General features: G+C 48.6%; 1 protein-coding gene across 2 annotated transcripts in view; it reads left to right on the plus strand.

The window, feature by feature from the left end:
* The window catches only part of NUP62CL (nucleoporin 62 C-terminal like), a 724508-nt gene that overhangs the window by 68896 nt on the left and 633540 nt on the right, over window positions 1-22072 (plus strand). For both annotated transcript variants that reach the window (XM_069613059.1, XM_069613058.1), the window contains exon 2: window positions 9212-9503. In XM_069613059.1, coding sequence (XP_069469160.1) covers window positions 9223-9503 — 281 coding nt within the window. In that variant the 5' untranslated portion in view covers window positions 9212-9222. The remainder of the gene's footprint in view (window positions 1-9211; window positions 9504-22072) is intronic.

Genomic DNA, 22072 nt, shown 5'->3' on the forward strand with positions numbered 1-22072 from the left:
TTGCACCTTAGCCTTGGGCAAGTTAGGCCTTCATCCATCCTGACATTTAAGTTAATAAATATTCTTTTGTTCTGCTTAATATCTCTTGTCTATATCCTACTTTATGATGCATTCACAGTGTTTAACACGTTTACCAATGACAGATCTTTAGTCCTCAAATGGGTAAGGCGGCTGTTATGCCTTGATATGTCCAAAAGCCTATGAAGTCAAGAATCTGTTATGAGTGAACTGTATTTAAACCGGTCACTTTTTTTTGGGATTGTTTAGGGATTAGGTTCTTGTCTAATGGTACATGGAAAACACATCTTGAACGTATCCAAATTTGGAGGAAGTGTAATCCCCCTAACGCTAGAAGTATATAAAGCCCATGTACGCTCAGTTTTTCTTCATGGAGTCTATCTTTGGGGCTATACCCCTTCCCTTCATTTAGATCAAGATTAAAGATCTTTTTTGAATAAACTCTGTCTGATCTCTTAATAGTACCCCTACAAGTCCACTATTTTTAGAATGAGGGATTTTACTGATACTTATTAAGTGCTTTTTCAGCATCTTCTATACTAGCTTTGATTTCCTTGGAAACATTTTGTTTGCGTCAAAAGATCATTCAAAATGTCTCTAAACAGAGATTGAAATGATTAGTCCATGTCAAATCTCTTCTTGCCAACTTTGAGCTAGCGCCTCCGGTTTAACACTTCCATTGTCCAATCAAAAGGGAATGTAATGAACAGCGGGACAGTTCCTTTCTGCAAAGATAGTCAACTTTCACTTAATTATGTTGCAATTAAAACATTGTGGAAGTACAAAACATATTTCAATTAGGTTATTGGCCCTAGAAGGAGATCACTTTTCACTAAAATTACAATAGTCTTCCATTGCCATTTTTTTCTGCGAAAGTGAGAGCAGTGTCCTGTTGGGAATACTGTTGTTGAAGATGTTAAGCATTTCTTTCTGGTGTCCTTATGGGAAGGTAAGGAGAGGATACCCTTTGTACCATATTTCATCTTCAGCAGAAGCACACCTTTTAAAAAACTTTTTTTTGTTGTTGTTTAAATTGGCCCTTTGGGTGACATTAGCAGCGGCGACAAATTATCTTCACGCTGTATGGTACAACAGACTGAATTGCGTTACATTTGCTTTGTGATTTTATTACACAGCTAACTTTACCAATGCATGATCTACCCAGAATGATTATTCATCTGCCTTGCCTTGAAATTTTGAATCTGAATGTCATCATTTGTTCACTGAATTGTTTTGTTTTGCTCTGTCATAATGCTTGGCCAGCTTGAATTATATTTTATTTGTGGACATTTAATTGTCGATTTAATATTAAACCTGACCTGTTTGGTTCCATGTCTTTATAACGACAACACAAATAACGAAAACTTTTTCATTGAAATGCAAATAACGAAAAAATTCCAAATTTCTTTCTCTCTTTTTAATTTGGGGGGTGGGGGTCCCCCGTAAAGCATCAGATTCCACAGCTGTTTTTACCCCCTTAAACACCTCGCCCTTTTTAATCCCTTACCCCACCCCATATATACTTTTACTACAAAAGTGACTTTTATTTTGTTATTTAGGTTTCACTGAAAAAGCTTGTTTTTTTGTTGTTGTTTGAACACTGTATACACCGACCTGTTTATCAGTTTGATAAATCTATTTCGAGGGGATTGGGTCCTCCGACGTATTCCATATCTATGACATGTAATCACCACAGCTGTGCTGCTTCGGAAACTTTTTTCGGCGTCCTGCGTCGATGACGTCGATGCGCCGTCGTCGAGGGCCTCCTCTGACGTCCAACGTCATCCGATGTGATAAGTAGGACGCACGACGCCCGTAGCCTCAGTTCCGTTTTTTCCGCGAACGTGTTGCTTCGTGAATCTCGGTTAACGCCTTGACTCTTTGGAGTTCGGTTCTTCGAACCTGTTCGTTTTGTGAAAATCCTTCGTGTGAAGATATCTACTTCGTCTTCGACCCCGCGTCCGGGTTTCAAGAAGTGCGGGGAGTGTGGGTCCAAGATGTCGGTGACGGACTCGCACGATGCCTGCCTCTGGTGCCTCGGGGAGGCCCACGACACGGATGACTGTATCGACTGCCAGTCGCTCACGTCCAAAGCCTTACGCGAACGTAAGAAGAAGTTGTCGGTAGGTCGGGTGTCCAAGCCCAGGAAGTCGAAGTCTGCGGGGCTTTCGACGGATGTTTCGAGGGGTGACTCTCGGCGTCATCGTCGGAAGTCTCGTGGGTCTCCTTCTAGGAGTCGGTCTCGCCACTCCTCAGCCTCTTCGAGGCATTCTCGGAAGCGCCGACACCGGTCGTCTTCCAGGTCCTCTTCGGAGGACTCTGCCCGGCACGTCGCTTACCCCACCAGCCGTGCGACGCCGGAGGAATGGGCTTCCTTCGGGAAGAAAATGCTGGCGATTCTTGAGTCGCAGGGTACTAAGCCGTCCGCGCCCCCGAGTGGGGTCGGCCGTGAGAGGTCGAGAGACGCCGCTCGCAAGAGTGGTCGGCACGAGTCACGGGAGAGGTCCCGTTCGGACAAGGAGACTCGTTCTCGACGTACCCGTTCCAGGTCCCGGTCCTCGACGCGTTCGAGACCGTGTGCACCTGTGAGGTCTTCGAGGAAGACATCGACAACGACGTCTGAGGCGTCGACAGGCTTTCTCGAGGCTCCGGCTCCGAGGAAGTCGTCGAAGCCGTCGACGCTCAGATCGTCGAGGGACACGCTCGGGGTTCCGGCCTCGAGGGCTGTGTCGACGCCGCCGATGCTGGAGGCGCTGCATCTGACGTCGACGCCGATTTCGTCGACCCTGATCCTCTCGGCGCCGATGCCGGTTCTCTCGGCGCCGATTCGCTCGACGCCATCGACGCCTTTCGTGTCGGAGGTACCCTGTGGCACGGGAGAACCCCCTAGGAAGGCTCTGGTTAAGAGCAAGCACTCTCGGGTGCCTTCTTTTCGCCACCTGGACTATATTTTAGAGGCGGATGAGGATTCTGATGGCCTGGTTCCTAGTCAGGTTCCAGATGAAATTGTCTCGGGCCATAGTCAGTTTGACGATTTGAGACAGTCACTGCATGATGCCAGTGGACTGGACACCTCTCCGGAGGTGGAGTTTTGTAGGCCTGAGCCTGGCTCTCATGCCGATTCCTCGTACCGGCGCCTTATGGCTAGGGTTTCTGAGTACTTGGGATGGTCTGCTCCCCCAGGGGAGTTTGTGCAGGATGATCTGACGGACATCCTTGATGTTGGTCCCCCAACTGATCCGGTACTGCCGTTCCATATGGCTTTACAGAGAAGGGCGGCGGCGGCTTGGACTGCTCCGGAGAGTCTCCCGGCGGTGGGCAGATCCTTGTCGCGAAAATACCGTCCAGCCAGTAGCGACCCCTGCTACTTGACCAGGCACCCCACTCCGGAGAGTTTGGTGGTGCAGGCGGCCACGGCCCCGGCAAAGCAGGCGCCGTACCCTACCATCCCTTCTGATAGGGACGACAAACGTTTTGATGGCTGGGCGTAGAAAGTGTTTTCTTCTGGTGGTATGGCGCTTCAGGCGGCCAACTCCATTTGTGCCTTGTCTCGTTTCACACACACGCACTCTGTGGAACTGTGTTGCATTAGCGGCTGAACATATTCCCGAAGGGGACGAACGGGATGGTTTCCTTGCTATGGTCCAGGATGGTAAGGATGCCATGTGTGAGTCCGTTCAGTCGGGTTTGGACTTAGCTGAATGCGTCAGTAGGTCCATGGCGTCGAGCACCGTAATACGCAGGTTTGCCTGGTTGCGGAAGTCGGGGTTTGCTCCTGATGTGCAGTCCCGGCTCCTCAACATGCCCTTTGACGGTGAACACCTTTTTGGCAGCAAGGCTGACGAGAGCCTTGAGAGGTTGCAGACCTCAAAAGCTGCAGCGAAGTCGTTGGGCGCTGCAGTTCGCCAACCTCCGCCTTTTCGTCCTAGGGGACAGCAGTGGAGGGGTGGTTCCTTTCGCTATTACTCCTTCAGTAAAGCGAGAGGAGCTGGCCGTCAAAGAGGCCAACGCAGGGGTACCAGAGGTGGACGACAGGGTACCCGTGGTGCCAAGGCCGCTCGGGCAGTTGCCTCTTTGCCCTCAGGTAACGCCGCAGCCGCTCCCATTCAGTCTTGAGGCCATGTCCCATGGGTCGCCGGTTGGGGGAAGGCTGGCGCAGCATCTTGTAGAGTGACAAGCCATTACTTCAGATGTGTGGGTTCTGGAGATCATAACCCACGGCTACTGTCTTCCCTTTCGGCACAGGCCTCGTGACCATCCACCGGGGAACCTCTCTTTGCAGAGTCCGGATCCGCTCCTTGCGCAGGAAATTCAAGCCCTGTGGAGAAAGGCGCCATAGAACTGGTGCCTGTGGCGGAGAGGAACAAGGGATGGTATTCCCCTTATTTTTTGATTTCGAAGAAAGACGAGGGATTGAGACCCATCATGGACTTGCGCGGTTTGAACAAACTCCTCAGGAAGGACAAGTTCAAGATGGTTACTCTCTCTCAAGTCCTCCAGGCCCTTCAGCTTCAGGACTGGTTGGTGTCACTCGACCTCAAGGATGCTTACTTCCATGTGCCGATCCATCCCAAGCACAAGAAGTACCTGAGGTTCGCGGTTGGCGACTCGCACTTTCAGTTTCGGGTCCTGCCGTTCGGATTGACCTCCGCCCCAAGGGTTTTCACCAAGCTCATGGTGGTGGTGGCAGCGCATCTCAGGCAAGGGGGGATTCACGTCTACCCCTACCTGGACGATTGGTTGATCAGGGGGAGCTCTCCCGAGCAAGTCCTGGATCATCTGTCCGTCACCTGCCACTCCCTTCACAGGCTGGGCTTCTCCCTCAATTTAAAGAAGTCCCATTTGACGCCAACACAGCGGCTCCAGTACATCGAAGCAGTGCTCGACACTTCCCTGGGACAGTGTTTTCCTCCCCAGGTGAGGGCTCTTCACATTCAGCAGATGGTGCACAAGTTTCAGCATGCCCAGACGCTCCCAGCGTTCGAGTTCTTGAGGTTGCTCGGCCTCATGGCATCCTGCATTCTTCTGGTGCCAGAGGCTCGCCTGCGGATGAGATCTTTGCAGTGGGCGCTCAAGACGCAATGGTTGCAGTCCTCCGGCAGGAGGTCGGACCCTGTTCAGGTGCCGCCCTCGGTCGCCCGGGACCTTCTGTGGTGGGCCGTCGAAGGCAACTTGATGAAGGGGGCTCCATTTTGGCTTCCCTGGCCGGAGGTGACGATCGTGACGGATGCATCCCTCACGGGTTGGGGAGCTCATGCCAACAGGCTGACAGTCAGCGTTCGTTGGTCTCCGTCGGAGTCCAGACTCCATATCAATCTGTTGGAGCTGAGGGCCGTCAGGCTTGCCCTGAAGGCTTTTCTGCCGACTGTGCGAGGAAAGAGTGTCCTGATCCTGACGGACAACACAGTGGCCATGCACTACCTCAACAAAAGGGGGGGGGGCAGGGTCACTTCCTCTGTGCAGGGAGGCGATGCAGCTCGAGTTCTGGGCCATCCAGCAGGAAGTTTCGTTCTCGGCAGTTCATCTGGCCGGAGACGAAAACGTGACGGCGGACGCTCTGAGCAGGCAGAGCACGATCTCTCACGAGTGGGAGTTGGCTCAGGAGATTCTCCTGGAGATCTTCGCCCTTTGGGGGACCCCTCAAGTGGATCTCTTCACCTCCAGTGTCAACCGGAAGTGCGAAAGGTTTTGCTCGCGGGAATTTCCTCCAAAAGGAGCCTTAGGAGACGCGTTCGTGGTGGAGTGGTCATTCCCGCTGCTGTACGCGTTTCCTCCAGTCCCCGTCATCCCGCAAGTGCTGCAGAGGTTACGGAAGTTCGGTTCCCGGATGATCCTCATTGCTCCGGCGTGGGCTCGGAGGACGTGGTACCCGGACCTTCTCGACTTGTCCATCTGCCCTCCGCGTCGTCTTCCCTACCGGGACGATCTGCTCTCACGGGAGAGGGGTCAGGTTCTCCATCCAGAGGTCAGATCCCTCAACCTTCACGCTTGGCTTCTGAAAGGTTGAGGTATAGGGATTGGGACCTCATTGAAGACGTGATGGAGGTGTTGCTTTCGGCCCGAAGGCCAGCAACAAAGTCTCTGTACCGTTGTCATTGGCGTAAGTTCTGCGACTGGTGCAGAGTTCAGAATATGGATCCTTTTGCATGTGACATCCCCATGGTTCTGTCCTTTTTACTTTCTTTGGCCCACAGGGGCTTGCAAGTGGGTACCATTAAAGGTTACCTGGCGGCGCTGTCCATCTTTAAGCGCTCGTCTGAAGAGTGTTTTTACTTTAAAATCCCTTTGATTTCACAGTTTCTGAAAGGGCTCATTAATGTGTTCCCTCAGTCACCTTTCCTGGTGCCCGGTTGGGATTTAAACCTTGTTCTTAAGTTTCTTATGGGTGCTCCGTTTGAGCCTTTACATTCTTGCCCTTGGAGGCTGTTAACTCTGAAAACTGTGTTTTTAGTTGCGGTTACTTCCGCTCGCAGAGTGAGTGAGTTACAGGCACTTTCAGTTAAGCCACCCTTCACTGTATTTCACAAGGACAGGGTTGTCCTTAGAGTTCGTCCTCCTTTTCTTCCGAAGGTAGTGTCGGAATTTCATTTGGCCCAGAAGGTTGTTCTTCCGGCATTCTATCCTCCTCCGCATCCTGGTAAGGAAGAGGAGAGGCTCCATAGGCTTGATCCTAGGAGAGCTTTAAGCTTTTATGTTTCACGCATGTCCCGGGTCAGAGTGGACGATCAACTCTTTATTGGTTACGCTGGAAAGCGTTTGGGGCAAGCTGTGACGAAACAGACTTTGTCTCGCTGGATTATTTTGGCCATCTCGAGTGCTACAGCTTGGCGGGTAAGGACCCACCGGCTGGCTTGCGGGCCCATTCTACCAGGGGTATGGTTGCATCTACTGCCCTGCAGAGGGGTGTTCCTATTCGCAACATCTGTGATGGAGCCACCTGGGCTTCAGTACATATATTTGTACGTCACTCTTCCCTCGATTCCATCCGAGCACAGGATCTGGCCTTTGGCAAGGCGGTCCTTTGCTCTGCTATTTGATTGGCTATTCTAAATATTGTTTCTAAATTCTTTCCCTCCTCCTTGCTCTGGTACTGCTTTGGGAGTCTGTCATAGATATGGAATACGTCGGAGGACCCAATCCCCTCGAAGAACAAGTTACTTTCTTACCTGGTAACGTTCTTTCGATGGGATGGTCCGACGACGTATTCCATATCGCTCCCGCCCTGCCTTCCCCGCTGCTGAATTTCTTTTGCGATTGCAGCTTACGTTCGGCAAGGCTTTGTGTGTGACTGGCAGTTGACTAGTGTCACACGTTCTGGGGGAAAAAACTACAACTGAGGCTACGGGCGTCGTGCGTCCTCCTTATCACATCGGATGACGTCGGACGTCGGAGGAGGCCCTCGACGACGGCGCATCGACGCAGACGCCGAAAAAAGTTTCCGAAGCAGCACAGCTGTGGTGATTACATGTCATAGATATGGAATACGTCGTCGGACCATCCCATCGAAAGAACGTTACCAGGTAAGAAAGTAACTTGTTCATCGTTGTAATGTTAAATGTAACATTTCTTAATAAGCTCGAGTCAGATCGTTTTCGACTTACTGTACGACTCTCAGGCTATTACTGCAGCAAAATCGCAAGATACAATCGGGAAATGTGCATCAGGGCAACATGAGATTAAAATAGGATAGTAGGAGATTATCAGAAGGGAGTTTCACAGTGTGGAGAGCGGCCTGGGGACCTAATAAGGAGCGGTGCACATGTAGCGGGACAGTGGGGAGGTGGAAGGACTTTAAGTTTTAAGTGTTTGTGGATTACTGCAATAGTCTGAAAAAGCGTTCCGATTACACCATTCTCATGGCAATACAAGGCAGCGCCACAGTGATCATGGTTATATTTCTGCAGGAAATTTCTGGGGGGGGGGGAATACCACAGGAATAAAAGAGGGAGGGAAGTGTGGGGGCTTTGACCACAGGGCCATAGTGTGTAAGAATGGTTGGGAAGGAGGTATGGACCATGACCAGTGAGCCATGTTTTTTTTTCCACTCAATTGTAATGCGGACAGTGGCCATGGATAAAGCCATGGTCGTTGGGACTTGGTCATTTACTGGGGTGGGAGATACATAGACCCTGGCCACTACCGAAGGCCATGGCAAGTGGGCCCTGAAAAAGATATAGCATAACAAAGCACCCCTCGACCCTGATTACATACATAAGTTCACGTCCTGGATCAATAGTCTGATAAAGAATTATCTCATGGGGGACCTCTATGGGAGGACACTGCGAGTTAAGATGGTTTTCGCTGCCCACAGCCACTGGGTTTTTGTTGCAATAAATTGGTTTATCTTGACTGTGTCCTAACTAAATTTGTTTTCACTTAATTTAGTAGAGCACACCATTTCAGCTAAGCTACAGCTACACCCAGTAGCATTCCCTGGAAGTTTCCCTCCAGTTTAGAGCCGCTGAACAATGCATTGTGAGAATTTAAATTGGCTCAAAAGCTATGTTGGATTTATGTATGTTATAACCTTGTGTGGACGATTTTGTGTGAGAAGTCATACTTCACACTAGTCTCCTCCTCCTCCTCCTCCTTCTCTGAAGAGTGCACCCCTGTTGCAAAGTAATGTTTACCTGTGAGGCGATGGCACTGCACACCTTTTCGGAGGGTCTCTTTGAACCCCACGTTAATGTGACAAAAAAACAAAAACACATGCATGCAAAATCCATTTTTTTTTTTTATAGATGGTTCTTCAGGGTAAGGGGAGAACGGTAAATCACAGTCCCACTTGGCTCAACCTGGCCATCCATGTAGTGCCAGGACTTTCTGCCACCTACATACGATAACTAAATATGACTGCAAGAGGCCGTCAACTACGCATCCCATTTATAATATTTTTTAATTTTTAAATTGCCGCTCGGCATCTAAATGTGTATAGGGCGTGATTGTGAAGTATTTTTTTAAAAGTACGTTCTGTGTCAGTGATGGGGCTGATGGGGCAATGTGCTTAAAGATAAATAAGTAGGAGAAACACATTGCGTGTTGTTGGCTTTTGGTGACCACCTTTCCTTTTGTTCTCACAGAAGAAACCCATCAAGCTTGTTTGTCTAGATTAATTTGGTTAAATACGAATTTTCGTTTTATTAAGTGCAAATTCATGGCTCTGACCTGTATTTTTTTTTTTTTTTCTTTGTAGAGTTACACACCATGAGTGGATTTAACTTTGGGACTCCGGGTACAGGAGGAGGGTTCAGTTTTGGCACCCCCAAAACAACTGCTAGCACTTCAACAGGAGGCTTTTCTTTTGCTCCCTCTGGGACAACAGGAGGGATCAGTTTTGGAACACCGACCCAGAATGCTGCCACTTCCCAGCCTCCAAGTCTTTTCTCCATGTCTACTCCGGCTGCTGCCACAACAGCCCCTGGGTTCGGTTTTGGAACTCCAGCAATGTCTACCCCTGCCCCAACAGGAGGAGGATTCTCTTTTGGGTGAGAACAGGGGAACGGTTGCTACATTGTTGAAAATAATGTATTGTCACTTTTGTAAGGGTAACTGGATCCACTGAACAACGATGCAGACATAAGCCACCAAACCCCTTTCTTTACACTGTGTGACGTGACTTGCATCTGAGGAGAGGGGGCTGTTTGTCGATTGGATTTCCATCCTGTTTTGTGCACTGGGAGAGTGGGCTTTGAATAGATTTGTGAGATTATAGTCACACCAATTGGCTGTTGAAACTGATGCTGACATTAACAACTTAAAAGCAGACCTTATTTTATTTCTGTTTTACAAAGCTGTAAGGACACATTATCTTAAAGAGCCTTTATTTGGGCACCTTGCAGTGACAGCAGAGTTTAATGTGGAAAATGATTACAAGAGTGTACAGTGTTGACTCTCCTTTCATCATCCCCATTAAATTCCCTTGTGGCCCTTGATTAATTTTTAAAGCCTTCAGGGCCTGCCTCAAGTCAATGGACAGTAAAAGCTCTCTGTGGTCTGGTTGGGAGAAGCAGGAGGCATCTACTACCATGTCATCATTTCTGCCTGTTGAGCAAGCATGGTGTTTTTGGTGACAAGTGGGCTTTACCATGCCGAATCTCTGTATGCAAAATTGGTATTAAGTGAGCTGATAGACCCTGGGGAAAAATGCCCAGTTTCGACCAGCCTTTCGCTGCCTTAAACCTAGGGTTGTGTAAGAGGGGAAGTGATAGTGGGAGGTACCTGCAGGCTTTGCCAGGAACTACAATATCTGGCACTGGGTAACACTTAGGGTGACAGAGGCTGGGATACCACACTATGCATCTAAGTCAAGGGCAGAATGGTCTTCAGAAGTGGCAAAAGGGGCAGTTTCCCCTTTTGAACTGCTGCCTGGGCTTTTCTGTTTTGATGATATTTGGTCGAATTTACCATCTTTTGATGACAGTTAATAAGTAAGTGCCAAGTTGGTTTACTTTACAGCAGCTTTTTAACTGACATTATCAACAGGAATCTGACCACAGAATTGTGAGAGCAGCCTGTCTTTGACTCCTTCACTAGTCTTTTAATGGAGTGTGAGGGGGCTTGTGTGTCTGTGTGGCAAAATATCAAATTGTAGGGTACTAGCCAGGCTCCAGTTTCACCTGCCACCATTTATGAATGTAGGTCATACAACAAACAACAAACTGAGATCTTGAACTTATCTTTTCATGCATATGCTCCATCTAGTGAATTAAACCTGTTTTGAAATAACATGTTGGTTCACTTCACTTATATTACCTTGTTTAGCAAGCCAAGTCACATGCCCTTCTTCCTACCATGCCAACTGTGATCTGGGGCAACTTACTAGGCTAATGTTGGCTTACCTTTCAGAAAACTAATTTCCCTCTCACAGGGGCAGCTTGCATGAATAACGTACACTTGCCATGATTTTCCCTCACGGACACTGACGGTGCTCAGAAATAATTCTTGCCACTTTTGTGACGCCCAAAAAAAGTAAAGTAATAACTGAACATCCATCGCTTCCTAGCTAAGTACCTTCCCATGGCTGAGTGATCATGGTATATCGCAGATAATTTAATTTTTTTTTACATTTTGTGACAAATCCTTGGATGTCGTCCCTTCTCCCTTAGTGGGAGCCTGTCCCATTGAGGCCAGGGAGGTGAAGCCGCTATCTGAAAGTCCCCCATGGGTGGGGGTACTCAGCAGGTGTATCTCATGGGGAGGGACGCCCCTTATGGGATTAGTGACGACCTGGGGAGAACATGGTATCCCCAGAGCCCACCTTGCCCTTATCCTCCTTCCTCAACAACCCCCATCTAATAGCATGCCTAATGTTCCTACAGTTTTATTTCCATTAATGTCAATATAGGAAGTGCTGGCTCGAGGAAGAGGAGGAGGAGGAGGAGGAGGAGGAGGAGGAGGAGGGATTACCCAACTAGAGTCCCCTTACAAAATACTAAAACAAAGAAGAACTTGGTTGACTCCTGGGAGATAAGTCAATTCAGTACTGTGATGAGGAAGAGGTGGGGAGTACTGAGAACCACCTCAAGAGACCAAGGTGAGCAGACCAGACAATTTGGGACAATTAACTCCAACTATGAAATAAAAAGGAAAGAAGGACTTTGTACCAGGAGTCGGTCCTCCCTAGAGGAACCATGGGAATTGGTTCTGTGTGCACGAGAGGAGGAGACAAGACCAGGACGCCACAGAAGAAGCACATGACGAAACAAGATCTGCAAGTTGGCAGAAAAGCGCCAGGCACTAGAGGAGGTGGTGTCGGGCAGAAAGGTGGGAGAGCAACCCAGAGTACAAGGTCTTGGACCTGAAACGCAGTCGTGAAGAGACTTTCACGATGTGACAAATTCCAGGGTTTTGTCGCATCCATGCGGAAGACCTTTCCCATGAGGCCAGGGAGGTGAGGCCTCTACCCGTTAGTCCCCCTGGGGGTCATACCCAGCGTGTGGTTCTTATGGGGGAGGGAAGCCCTCCATGGGACCAGTGGCGATCACCTTGGGAGAACGCAGTATTACCCTCCCTCACTTGTTTCCTCCTTCCTTTCACCCCACTCAGTACCCTGTGGCCCCCCACACCTCTGTCTTTATGTGCAAAGGTGAGAAAACCAAGTTCCAGGAGAATGCTGAGACAAAGAAGAGTGCCTCTTGACACTGTAATGCTCCTCAGTTTAGTACTGTGACAAGGAGGAAGGATGGAGCAATGAAGAATACATATGGAAACCGCACAAGCAGTCTAGCTGTCGGAGACTGTCTATTGGTTTCCCAAATACCATTGGTGATGTCTGCCCCAGAGCGACCAAGAGGGAAGTTTGAACTCGGCAGACAGAGAACCATGGAAAGAAACTGCAGATCGGGATTCCGGAGAAAATAAGTCACTGTTTCGAAAGGTGTTGCCTAGTACCGGCAGACCACAGGAAAGGAAGAAGCCAGGTCCACAGAAGTCTTGGGATGCCGGCTGGAGCGAGGCCACACAGCCCAACTCACTGAAGTTGAAACGGCGACACAGACCGCAGCGCAAGCAGGAGGAGAACCACAGCTCGCCCAGAGAATCGGAGAAGCCTGAGCAGGACGTCACGCAGTCGGAACCTGAAAACAAGATACAGGTGCTGCCTGGGTCCATGAGAGGGGCTGCAGATTGAAAGAAGGGAGTGTAAAGAGGGTCAGGAACCCAATACAAACTAAAGCTGCTAATATATGGGTCCAGGACCTTAAGAGAAATATAAGGACACTGACATTTACTGCATCAGTGGACACTTGGAAGGCGAGTAAACCAAGTGCCCTGGAAAAAGAAACTGAGGCAACGCCGAGATAAGAGGCTTTGGGACCCTGACAAAAGCAAGAAGAGAGTGAATTGAACTGTGTAAAATACCCTATGTGGAATAGTACCTAGCAGGAGAGTACACCAGGTCTGTTCATTTGGATGTTGAAGGAAATTGGGGTAGAGACCCCGCAAAAGCAACACACTAGGGTCTGGGGCCCATATGAAGTTGAGCAAGGCCATTAAAGCAAAGCAAATCACAAGGGTCAGGGACCCATACAAGAATAAAGAAACCCACAGTCAAGGGGCTAAGGTCCAGAGAAAGTCTGAGAGAGCCAGAGAGGGTATAAACAGGTCGGGTACCCAAACAGGAGAGAAAGGTGATGCAAAACAAGTTGAGTACCCAAAACTACCCAGAGAGATCTGGTGCCCATGTGAGCGAGAGACATTTTCTGGAAATATGAGTTGCCAGGGAGGGGTGGAGGCTGAAGGTGTTTGGGTATGGCAGGCCAGGGCCTAGGCAGACACATAAAGGCCCTGGTCACCTATCTCAGCAGCTGTGGGGTTTTAGCAGAGGGGTGAAGGGAAGGAGAAGGTGAAAAGAAAAGTCTTGAGCAGTTTCCGGAATTTGAGGATTTCTGGCTCAAGATGAAGATGAAGATGAAGGGGGAGGCTGTCCCATAGGAGGGATCCGCAGAGGAAAGAACGTTTAATGCACAGCGAGTTCGGAGTGTATTTAGTGAGAACCAGTTGTAGAGAGCGTGGTCCCAAGACCCCAGACAGCCTTATGAATAATGCATAGGGATTTGAATGTGATCCTTGCAGCAACTGGGACCCAGTGGATAGTTTTTAGGGCTTGAGAGATGTAGGCCCTGGGCTTGAGGCCAAGGAAAAGTCTTGCATCCCTATTCTGGATTAGCTGTAGGGGTCAGAGAGACGAAGAGGGCAGATTAAGGAAAAGGCTGTTTCAGTAGTCTAGCCTAGAGAGAACCAGAGCCCTAGATGCATTGAGCTTCTGGGGGGAAAGAGAATTCCTTTGAGGAGGTAGAGTTGAAAGTGGGCCTTCTTGGCAATTTCCAGGATGTGAGGGAGGAAGGAAAGAGAGGAGTCTAAGATCACTCACAGGTTTCTGGCTTCAGATGAAGGGGTAGAGTCCATAGAAGATGGCCAGAGTGAGGGGAAGAAAGAGTCACCAGGAGTCCCAATAGGAAGGATCTCAGTCTTGCTGGAGAGATCATTGGAAGTACACCAGGGCTGGATGGCAGAAAGGGGAGAAGGTGGATATGAGGTGCGCAAGTGGGGCAAGATGGGTGTTAAAGAGCCAAGGAGAGAGGTTGGATCCCTGGGGGACACCACAGGTGGTGATGAGGGGGTGGTGAAAGAGCCCAGAATAACCTCGGACGAATGGAAATAAAGGAAGGTCAGCCAATCCAGTGCCTTCTCTGATACCTAAGGTGTCGTGATGCCGTTTTATGAGGATGGAGTGGTTGACCGTATCAAATGCAGAGGGGAGAACAAGTAGAATGAGAACAGCTGGTGAGTTGGGAGTCGAGAGATATAAGCAGTTCATCATGGGTGTTCAGTTTCCGTGCCTCTGGATGCTCGGAATACAGATTGATGGCCGTGGAGGCAGCCAACAAATTGAGTGTGCTGGGTAGACCAGTTTCTCCAAGAGTTTCTCAAGGAAGGGGGCGATGGAGATGGAGAGGTAGTTGGCTGGGCCTGAGGGGTCCACAGATGTTTTTTTCAGGAGGGGGTGCAAAAGGTAGTGCTTGAGGGAGGAGGGGAAAGATCCAGTAGCAAAGGAGTGGTTGCAGAAATCAGCAAGTGCAGGGGCAAGAGAGCCAATCTTGTCCTTAATGGTTCTGGAAGAGCAAGGGCGAACTTGTTTGGAGGAGACCTTCACGGAGAGGACAATTCTGGTGACCTCGTCAGGTGTGCTAGGAGAGAAGGAGAGAAAGGCATAGGAAGGATGGGAGGCCATAGAAGGCAGGGGGTGTGGGCTGGGGAGCAGGAAGGAGAGAGGGACGATAATTCTCAGAATGTCCTGCATTTTTGCAGTGAGGTTTGTTGCCAGTGCTTTAGAGGGCCTGGGAGGGAAGAGGCGAGGAGGAGACTAGGGAAGGATTGGCTAGTTCCCTGCAGATTTTAAAGAGTTCAGCTGTGTTGGATGCACCAGAGACGCAAGCCTGGATGTGGGGCCTTTTCTTGGTGTGGATGGAGAGTCTGTATTGTCTTTGGAGCAAGCGACAGGCCAGTTTGTCAGAGGGTGAGCCTGAGGTCTGCCACTTCCATTCTGAAGCTCTGCACTTGCGTTTCAAGGCTGCAAGTTCAGAGTCGTACCAGGTGTTGCGCTTGGAGGCATGTTTCAGACAGATCCTCATGACTGGGGCAAGAATGTCAAGGGTGTTAGTAATGGAAAGGTGGTGGTTGCTGAGAGTCGAGTCAAAGGTAGAGCCTGTAGTGGGGGACAGAGGGTGGGGAGCGGTGAAGGTAGATGCGCAGGCAGCAACTGACACTCGTTTCATCATACAAATGTTTGTGAACGAGATTGGCAGGGCTGGGGAAGATGTTGTCGGAGGGCTGAGGACCCAGGTGAGAAGAGGAGGGAGTGGTCTGACCAGGAGAGATCGGTGATTAGTGGGGAGGACTGAAAGATCCGTGTGTCCAGCCGTGTGGGACCAGAAGGGAGAATGGAGAGGGAAAGCGAGGAGCAGAGGTTATGGAAGAGAGTGGATGCTGTAGTTGGAGTCCAGGTGGATGTTGTAATCACCCACGAAAAGGAGTTTAGAGGTGGTTTTGAGGAGGGAGGAGGAAAAATCGGCCCGTTCAGAGGGGAACAGGATGGAAGAGCCTGGTGGCCTGTAGATGGTGGCATTGGTCCGGGAGGAGTTGGGAGAGACGACAAGTTTGCAGACCAGGCTCTCGAAGGAAGAGTAAGGCTGGGTGGCTATGAGGGAAGAAGGGACCCACTCAGGGAAGATCAGAACAACCCCACCAGCACGGTTAGGGCGAGGCTTGGAGATTATCTTATAGCCATCAGGGAGAAAGTAGTCAAAAGCAGTGACCGCGCTGGGCTTGAACCACGTCTCGGTAAGAGCCAGGATATCGGGTTCAAGGTCTTCAAGGAGGAGGCAGATGTCAGCAGTGTGTTTGGCAGAGCAAGTATTAAGCGTGGCAAGATGCAAGAGGTATCAACCATTTGTATGTTTTCCGAGGAGGGGTACAGGGGTGTGGTACATCAGTCAGAGGCGGGTGGGGTGGGGACCGAGAGAATGGAAGGAGTAGTAGCAGGTGTGGGAAGGTAGGAGGAGGAGAAGGAGCCAGTGTGATAGGCATTAATGATACACCTAGATGATGCGAAGCCCGCCAAGAGGACTTCCAATTTAGTGCCACCATTAATGGGTGAAGATGTGAGAGGGGGCGAGAGTAGAGATGAGGAGTCCATAGATCAGGAGATGGGACAGAAAAAATCAGTGAAGATCTGCCTGGAAGATATACCGACATAGGTGTCTGCGATAGGTAGGGCAGGGTTAGTGGTCCTATTTTTTTAAAGCTTTTGTCTTCCAGACTTTGTGAGGGAGAGCGAATAGGTCAAGTATAGCAGTTAGAAAAGATAGGGGAGATGCTAAGTGCAATAGGGGTGGTGGAAGATGTGAGGAAGAAAGAGGGAGGAGCTGTACAGCACAGTACAAGCACACATTCAACAGGCGGTCTTGTAGCCAAGGGGAGCGAGAAAACAGAAGCACTGGGAATAGCAATTAGGTACACAAAACGAGAATGGCAACAGACGTGAGGGCAGCTAAATTTGGTTTTTGATACAGGCACTATGATCACACAAAAATGAAATGGCAACACAGAAGGAATGTGCATTTGAAGAAACGTTTGGCTAGGCTTGCAATTGTAGGCCTCTGAGGCAGGGAGGTGATGACTCGTGCTATGTGGAAGTAGGAGAACGTTTGGGCGATCTTGTGCATGCACTAAGTGTCAGAAGTTTGTGTCACAGGAGGAGGAGAGAGCATGCCCCATGGTAGCTTACCAGGGCTGACCATAGTTCTTTTCGTGTTTCTTAGGGCTGAGAGGTCTCAGGAGATGGCAGGGAGAGTTGCCCCCATGCCCGATCATGCTCTGACAGGATCAAACCGGGCCTTTGGGGTGGGCCTTTGGGTGGGGGCCAGCGTTCGCCTCCCAGCTCACCCGATTGGTCCTTAAAGTGGTAGTGAGGCCCAGTCGGGATGAGAGAGGGGAGGTTGGGCACTCCAGTGGCAGCAATTAGGAGGCAGCCATGTTATAAACGAGGCCAACAAAGGAATTCCAAGGCATCACGCCATATGATTAAGAAAAATGGTGCAAAGAAACACACCAGGGCTCCAGATAACGCTGCAAGGATGGATTGAACGCTGCAAGGGTGGATTGAAGCAGCTCACGATTTTGACAAGCTCTTAAAAAAATGTTTATCTTTGTAAAAAGTTCAAATTACTCTGATCGAGGTGGGGTGTTTCCAATTAACGCCTCAAGCCCTTCTGGGTTTACCTGAAAAAGGCATCCTGGCTGGTGGGGCAGGACTTGAATTTGTTGGCTTTTTACGCTAGTATAGTAGTTACTACAGTGAGTAACGTATGTTATTCTTTCATCCTGTCGCCTTTTATAAATAATGTTGAGAGTTTTCTAAGCTCCTGTGCCATTGGGTGGATGGCACACTCTTAGCCCAAAAAATATTATGCAGCACTGCCTGCCCAAACTGCGCATCTGCCCTGGAGCTGTTGCCCATGGTGTAATGTTGTGGATGAGGCCATGTAGTAGCTATGTAGATGTCTTCAAGAGCATGTGTTGATGGCCACTGATGCTGGCATTACCCTGGCCAATTGTGCGTACAAGCTTTGTAGAGCTGCCATTTGTAGCAAGTAGTAGGACAGAAAAACAGTCAACTATCCAGCTTGCAATAAAGTTATTGGCCGCATTAGTTCCAAGTGTTGCTCTGCCAAAGACTTTATTTTTAAAAAGTGGGAGCGAGGATCTGGTCTGATTCTTAAGTCTTCTCCAAGTAGAATTGTCTAAGGTGTGAAGAAAGCTTTCTACATCAGACTCCAGGTTTGGGAAGAACCCTGAAGAATTAATTTGATTGACTCCATACACGCCTAAGGAAAAAACCTTGGGTGACTGCACAAGAATACTTTCATTCTGTGCAAAATAGGTAATGGGAGTTTAAAGCAGCCAGCTTGGATGTAGCCTATCCCGAGTGCCGTCTTCCAGGTCGCACATTCAAGTCTACAGAGTCCAGCCTCTTGAAGGGTTGTGAACCAGAGCTAAAAGAACAACTTTCAGTTTCCTGTATGGTGCCGTGTCCTGATCTGACAGGTAAAGAAAGCTTCCTTGGTCAATTTGCATTATCCTTCTCCTTTGATCAGTGGATTGACCTATGGTGTCTTTTAGGTTTCAAGTAAGGAAGATGCTTGCAGGCGAAAGGCATGCCCATATTGATACCAGACATGGACAAATATATAATGAAATTGTGGACTGCCTCTGTTTGTCATCATGGGTTGGGCCTCCTTGACCTAGTTTCTCGGGCCAAGCTGATCAACTCAAGGATTCCTTGAGAGTGCCAACAGATCTGAGTACCTGGACCCTTTGAGCCAATTTGCCAGCCACACTCATGTCCTGGTTGGGAATGCGTTGGAGCATGTGTATTCCCTTGGGAATCTGGGGGGACGACCAGAAGCATATACGTTCTGTTCTTCCCAAGGGAGAAGGAAGGCTTCCTTCCTGCAGAGAATCCTCACCTTCTTCCTTCCAGGAAGCCTGTAGGAGGCATTCCCTGTTGTGGTGTGGTTGGCCCAAAATTTCGAACAAGAGGAGCAGGGGTGTCCCCCTGCTTACATGACATTGGAAGCGGGGGGCAATAAAAAAAAAAACAGTAAAAGGGACCCTCCGGCACTAGCTCCGACCCACGTTGGTGGGAGGGAACCGACGCTGCAGGGATAGAGGAGAGTCAACTGCACACTTCTGTTTGTGCCGCCAGAAAGGTTAGTGTGGGGGGGGGGGAAGGGGTCCTGCAAGGGTGCGCCCCAGTGCATGAAGGTGTGTGTTCTTGTTTTATTAATGTATTTTTTTTTTAAATCTGCTTATCGACATTCATATGGGGCTTCGGGGAGCCTGCTCAGCAATCCTTCCCACACATTTAGAGTGCCCAATAAGTGTGTTTGCTATTATGATATATGGGCCAGTCCCACAGTTGGAGGGCAACAGGCTGCGCAGCTGTAGTTTTTGTTGCCGCTCCACTGCCTCTCTTTATTGGAGTACATTGCTGCGTTTCGTATGAAAAAACGAAAGAAAATGCTGGATGCGCTTTTACTGTGCATTTGGCAAGTGTTAAAAAAAATAAAAAAATAATATATATATAAGCCCAAAATGACCAACAAGAGGAGCAGGGGTGTCCCCCCGTTTACATGACATTGGAAGCGGGTGACAATAAAAAAAATCAGTAAAAGGGACCCTCCGGCACTAGCTCCGACCCACGTTGGTGGGAGGGAACTGACACTGCAGGGATAGAGTCAACTGCACACTTCTGTTTGTGCCGCCATAAAGGTTGGTGTGGGGGGGGGGGGAGAGGGGTAGAGGGATGCTGGGAAAGTGATCTATTTGATCACTGCGCAGTGCGATTTTTGGAATTTTATTTTCAGATTTGCGCTGCGTAGTAATCTTGTAGATCCCATTGCTGTGCTATTCATGTGCATTAGGATCCTTGAGCCCAGAATGGGGTGGGAGGCGCATTATTGGAGTTCCAGAATGGTGACAGTTGCAACACATTAAAGGGATAGTTCACTCAATGTTATTGTCTCAAAAGATGGGCTATAATAAATAAATATTTTTAAAGAAAGTTCCTATGTAAATATTTTGAGGAAATGAGGCTCAAAGTCAAAAATTTAAAGCACTAGGAGGCATCCATTTTGTCAAATGAATAAGCCCCTGTGCTTATGTTAAGCTCTGCTCTCGCAACGGTAATGAAGCAAAAGCCCCCTCCTGTGAGCTTTTGCTTATTACAGCCAGAGAGAGAGGAATGCTGTCGGGCTCCTTCCTGCTAGTGAGTGCTTTTCTTTTTTTTTTTCTTTTAAATCTTCCTGTTTTCCTGGTAATAAAAAATACAACAACATTGTATTTATAATTGATGTGACATTTTCGTTTTCAGTTTCCCGTGCTCGGGAAACTTGAAAAGAAAATCACAGGAATTATGATGACTTTGCCGGCAGCCAGCAAAGTATTTATAATTGTAGTGCCTTTCGTTCTACATTTTCTGTGCTCCCCTGCGCCTGGGAAGCACAGGAAACATAAAAAGAAACTCGAGGCAATTAATGTTCAGCTCTGATCTCTGGTGGCAGTAGGCAAAAGCTGCCAGTAGGGAGCTTTTACTTGATTATCTTAACATGAACAGCGAAGGCTGATTCAAATCACAAAATGGATGCCCCCATTTCAAACCTTGAGCCTCATTCCCCCAAAATGTTATATAGGAACTTTCTTTAAAAATATTTTTTTAAATAATTTTTTATTATGGCCCATCTTTTGAGACCATACATTTTTGAAGTGAACTTTCCCTTTAATGTGCAACGCCTTATTGTGAGGGGTCTGCAGATCATGAACCCGAATGGAGTGCACAGTAGCTCTTGCATGCATATAAAATGTTATATGGACAGTGTGGGATCCTCACCACTGTCTGTTTATCCACCAGCAGATATTCTTCTTCAGTAGGTTCAGAACGGAAATCATGTCATGCTGGGACAGGGTCTCCTAATAACAGTTAGGAAGCATTCTGTTCTCATTTTGGAATTGCCATGTTGGACTATCAGAATGGAAGAAAACATCAAGCTTGGTGTACCCTGAAAGGTGAAGGCTGTCATGGAAGAGGCTTGCAAAGTTTCTGCCCATTCTTCTGCAAAGGGTTAAACCTATGCTTTGGGGGGAAAAAGTTCTTCCCTGAAGGGTATCCTGAGACGAGATCAATGTAGCGAATATCCTGCTTTGGTATTGGGGTAGATTTCCTGACCGTACCCCAAAGGTCTACACAAGAGCCTGGGTTTTTTGCGGGTAGACATTCATGCCATGGTTCTACTGGGGAACAGGATCATATAGTCTTTGAGGCATGGGTAAATGTGAATTTCACGCCAACCTCAAATGGGATGTAACCATCATCCTTGCCTTGGTGAATGCCTTGCTGGGGCAAAGCTGAATTTGAAGGACAGCACCTTGAACTGTAATAACAGTGGGAGGTTTGCAAAGCAAAAAAGGTACATTTTGGAGATATTTATGGTACTGTTCACAGGTTTTCAAACTCATTGTGCACAAAATACAATTACTGCATGATTTATCATGACTGTGCATTTTCATCCAAATACTGAATACAGATGTTTCTATTTCAGCAAATGCTAAAAGAAATGGTTTTAGTTTTTCTTACTTGTGATTCAGTAGTCAGTAAGAATAGGGTGCTTGATATACCACTTTTTATTTTACCATTGCCCTAAAACTCCAATAAGTGCATAACTTTACAGTCAATACAAATACTTCTCAGAGTATGGTGGGTTTTTACCACTTCTCTTTTGCATCTCTACTCTATCCCACTACTCTTGAAACGGCCCTCAATCTCCCAAACCAAGTAAAGCACTCCACATCCAAGATGAATGAAAGAACCGGACACTAACCCCACTCTTCCCGTCCCCCAATAGTTTCACCATTAAATCTTGCAACTTTACTTGCTCCTTATCGGGCGACTCCACCAATGCCAGCTCCTCAACAGGGTAGATCGCAACCCATGGAGCCCTTAAAGCTCTCAATGCTGCTAACTGAGCTCTAAGGTTAGACTATGCCATCCCAATGCAGAACCCTGATGGAAGAAATCCAAGACGTGCCCGAGTCACAGGACAGGGCGTCAAGGTTGGATTTGAGACACTAAATGACAAAGGAATGCCAGTGCCAAGCATAGGCCTTGTGAGTGGATGGACGTCTGCAACCCTGAACTGGCATGGCAGGTGACAAAACCACCCTACACATTGAGAAGCCAGGACATCAAACATAGGCTTATCAGGGGGATGGGGGAACCACCCCAGAGAGGACGGACCCAGGTACAAAGTGGAAGAACCCAATGTGAGGCGGAGCAGGAGCGGAACCAACGTTTCTTCTACCAGAAAGGGACTACCAAGAGTAACTGCATCCTGCCCCTTCATACACATAGCAGAATGCTCTTGAGTGAGCACGTAGGGAGTAAAGGCAAACTGGATGGAGGCCAGGGCAAGGATAGGGTGCATGTGCCAACTGCAAG

Source organism: Ambystoma mexicanum, chromosome 5p (assembly GCF_040938575.1).
Source record: "Ambystoma mexicanum isolate Mex_15411 chromosome 5p, UKY_AmexF1_1, whole genome shotgun sequence".
In the NCBI taxonomy this organism is placed as follows: Eukaryota; Metazoa; Chordata; class Amphibia; order Caudata; family Ambystomatidae; genus Ambystoma; species Ambystoma mexicanum.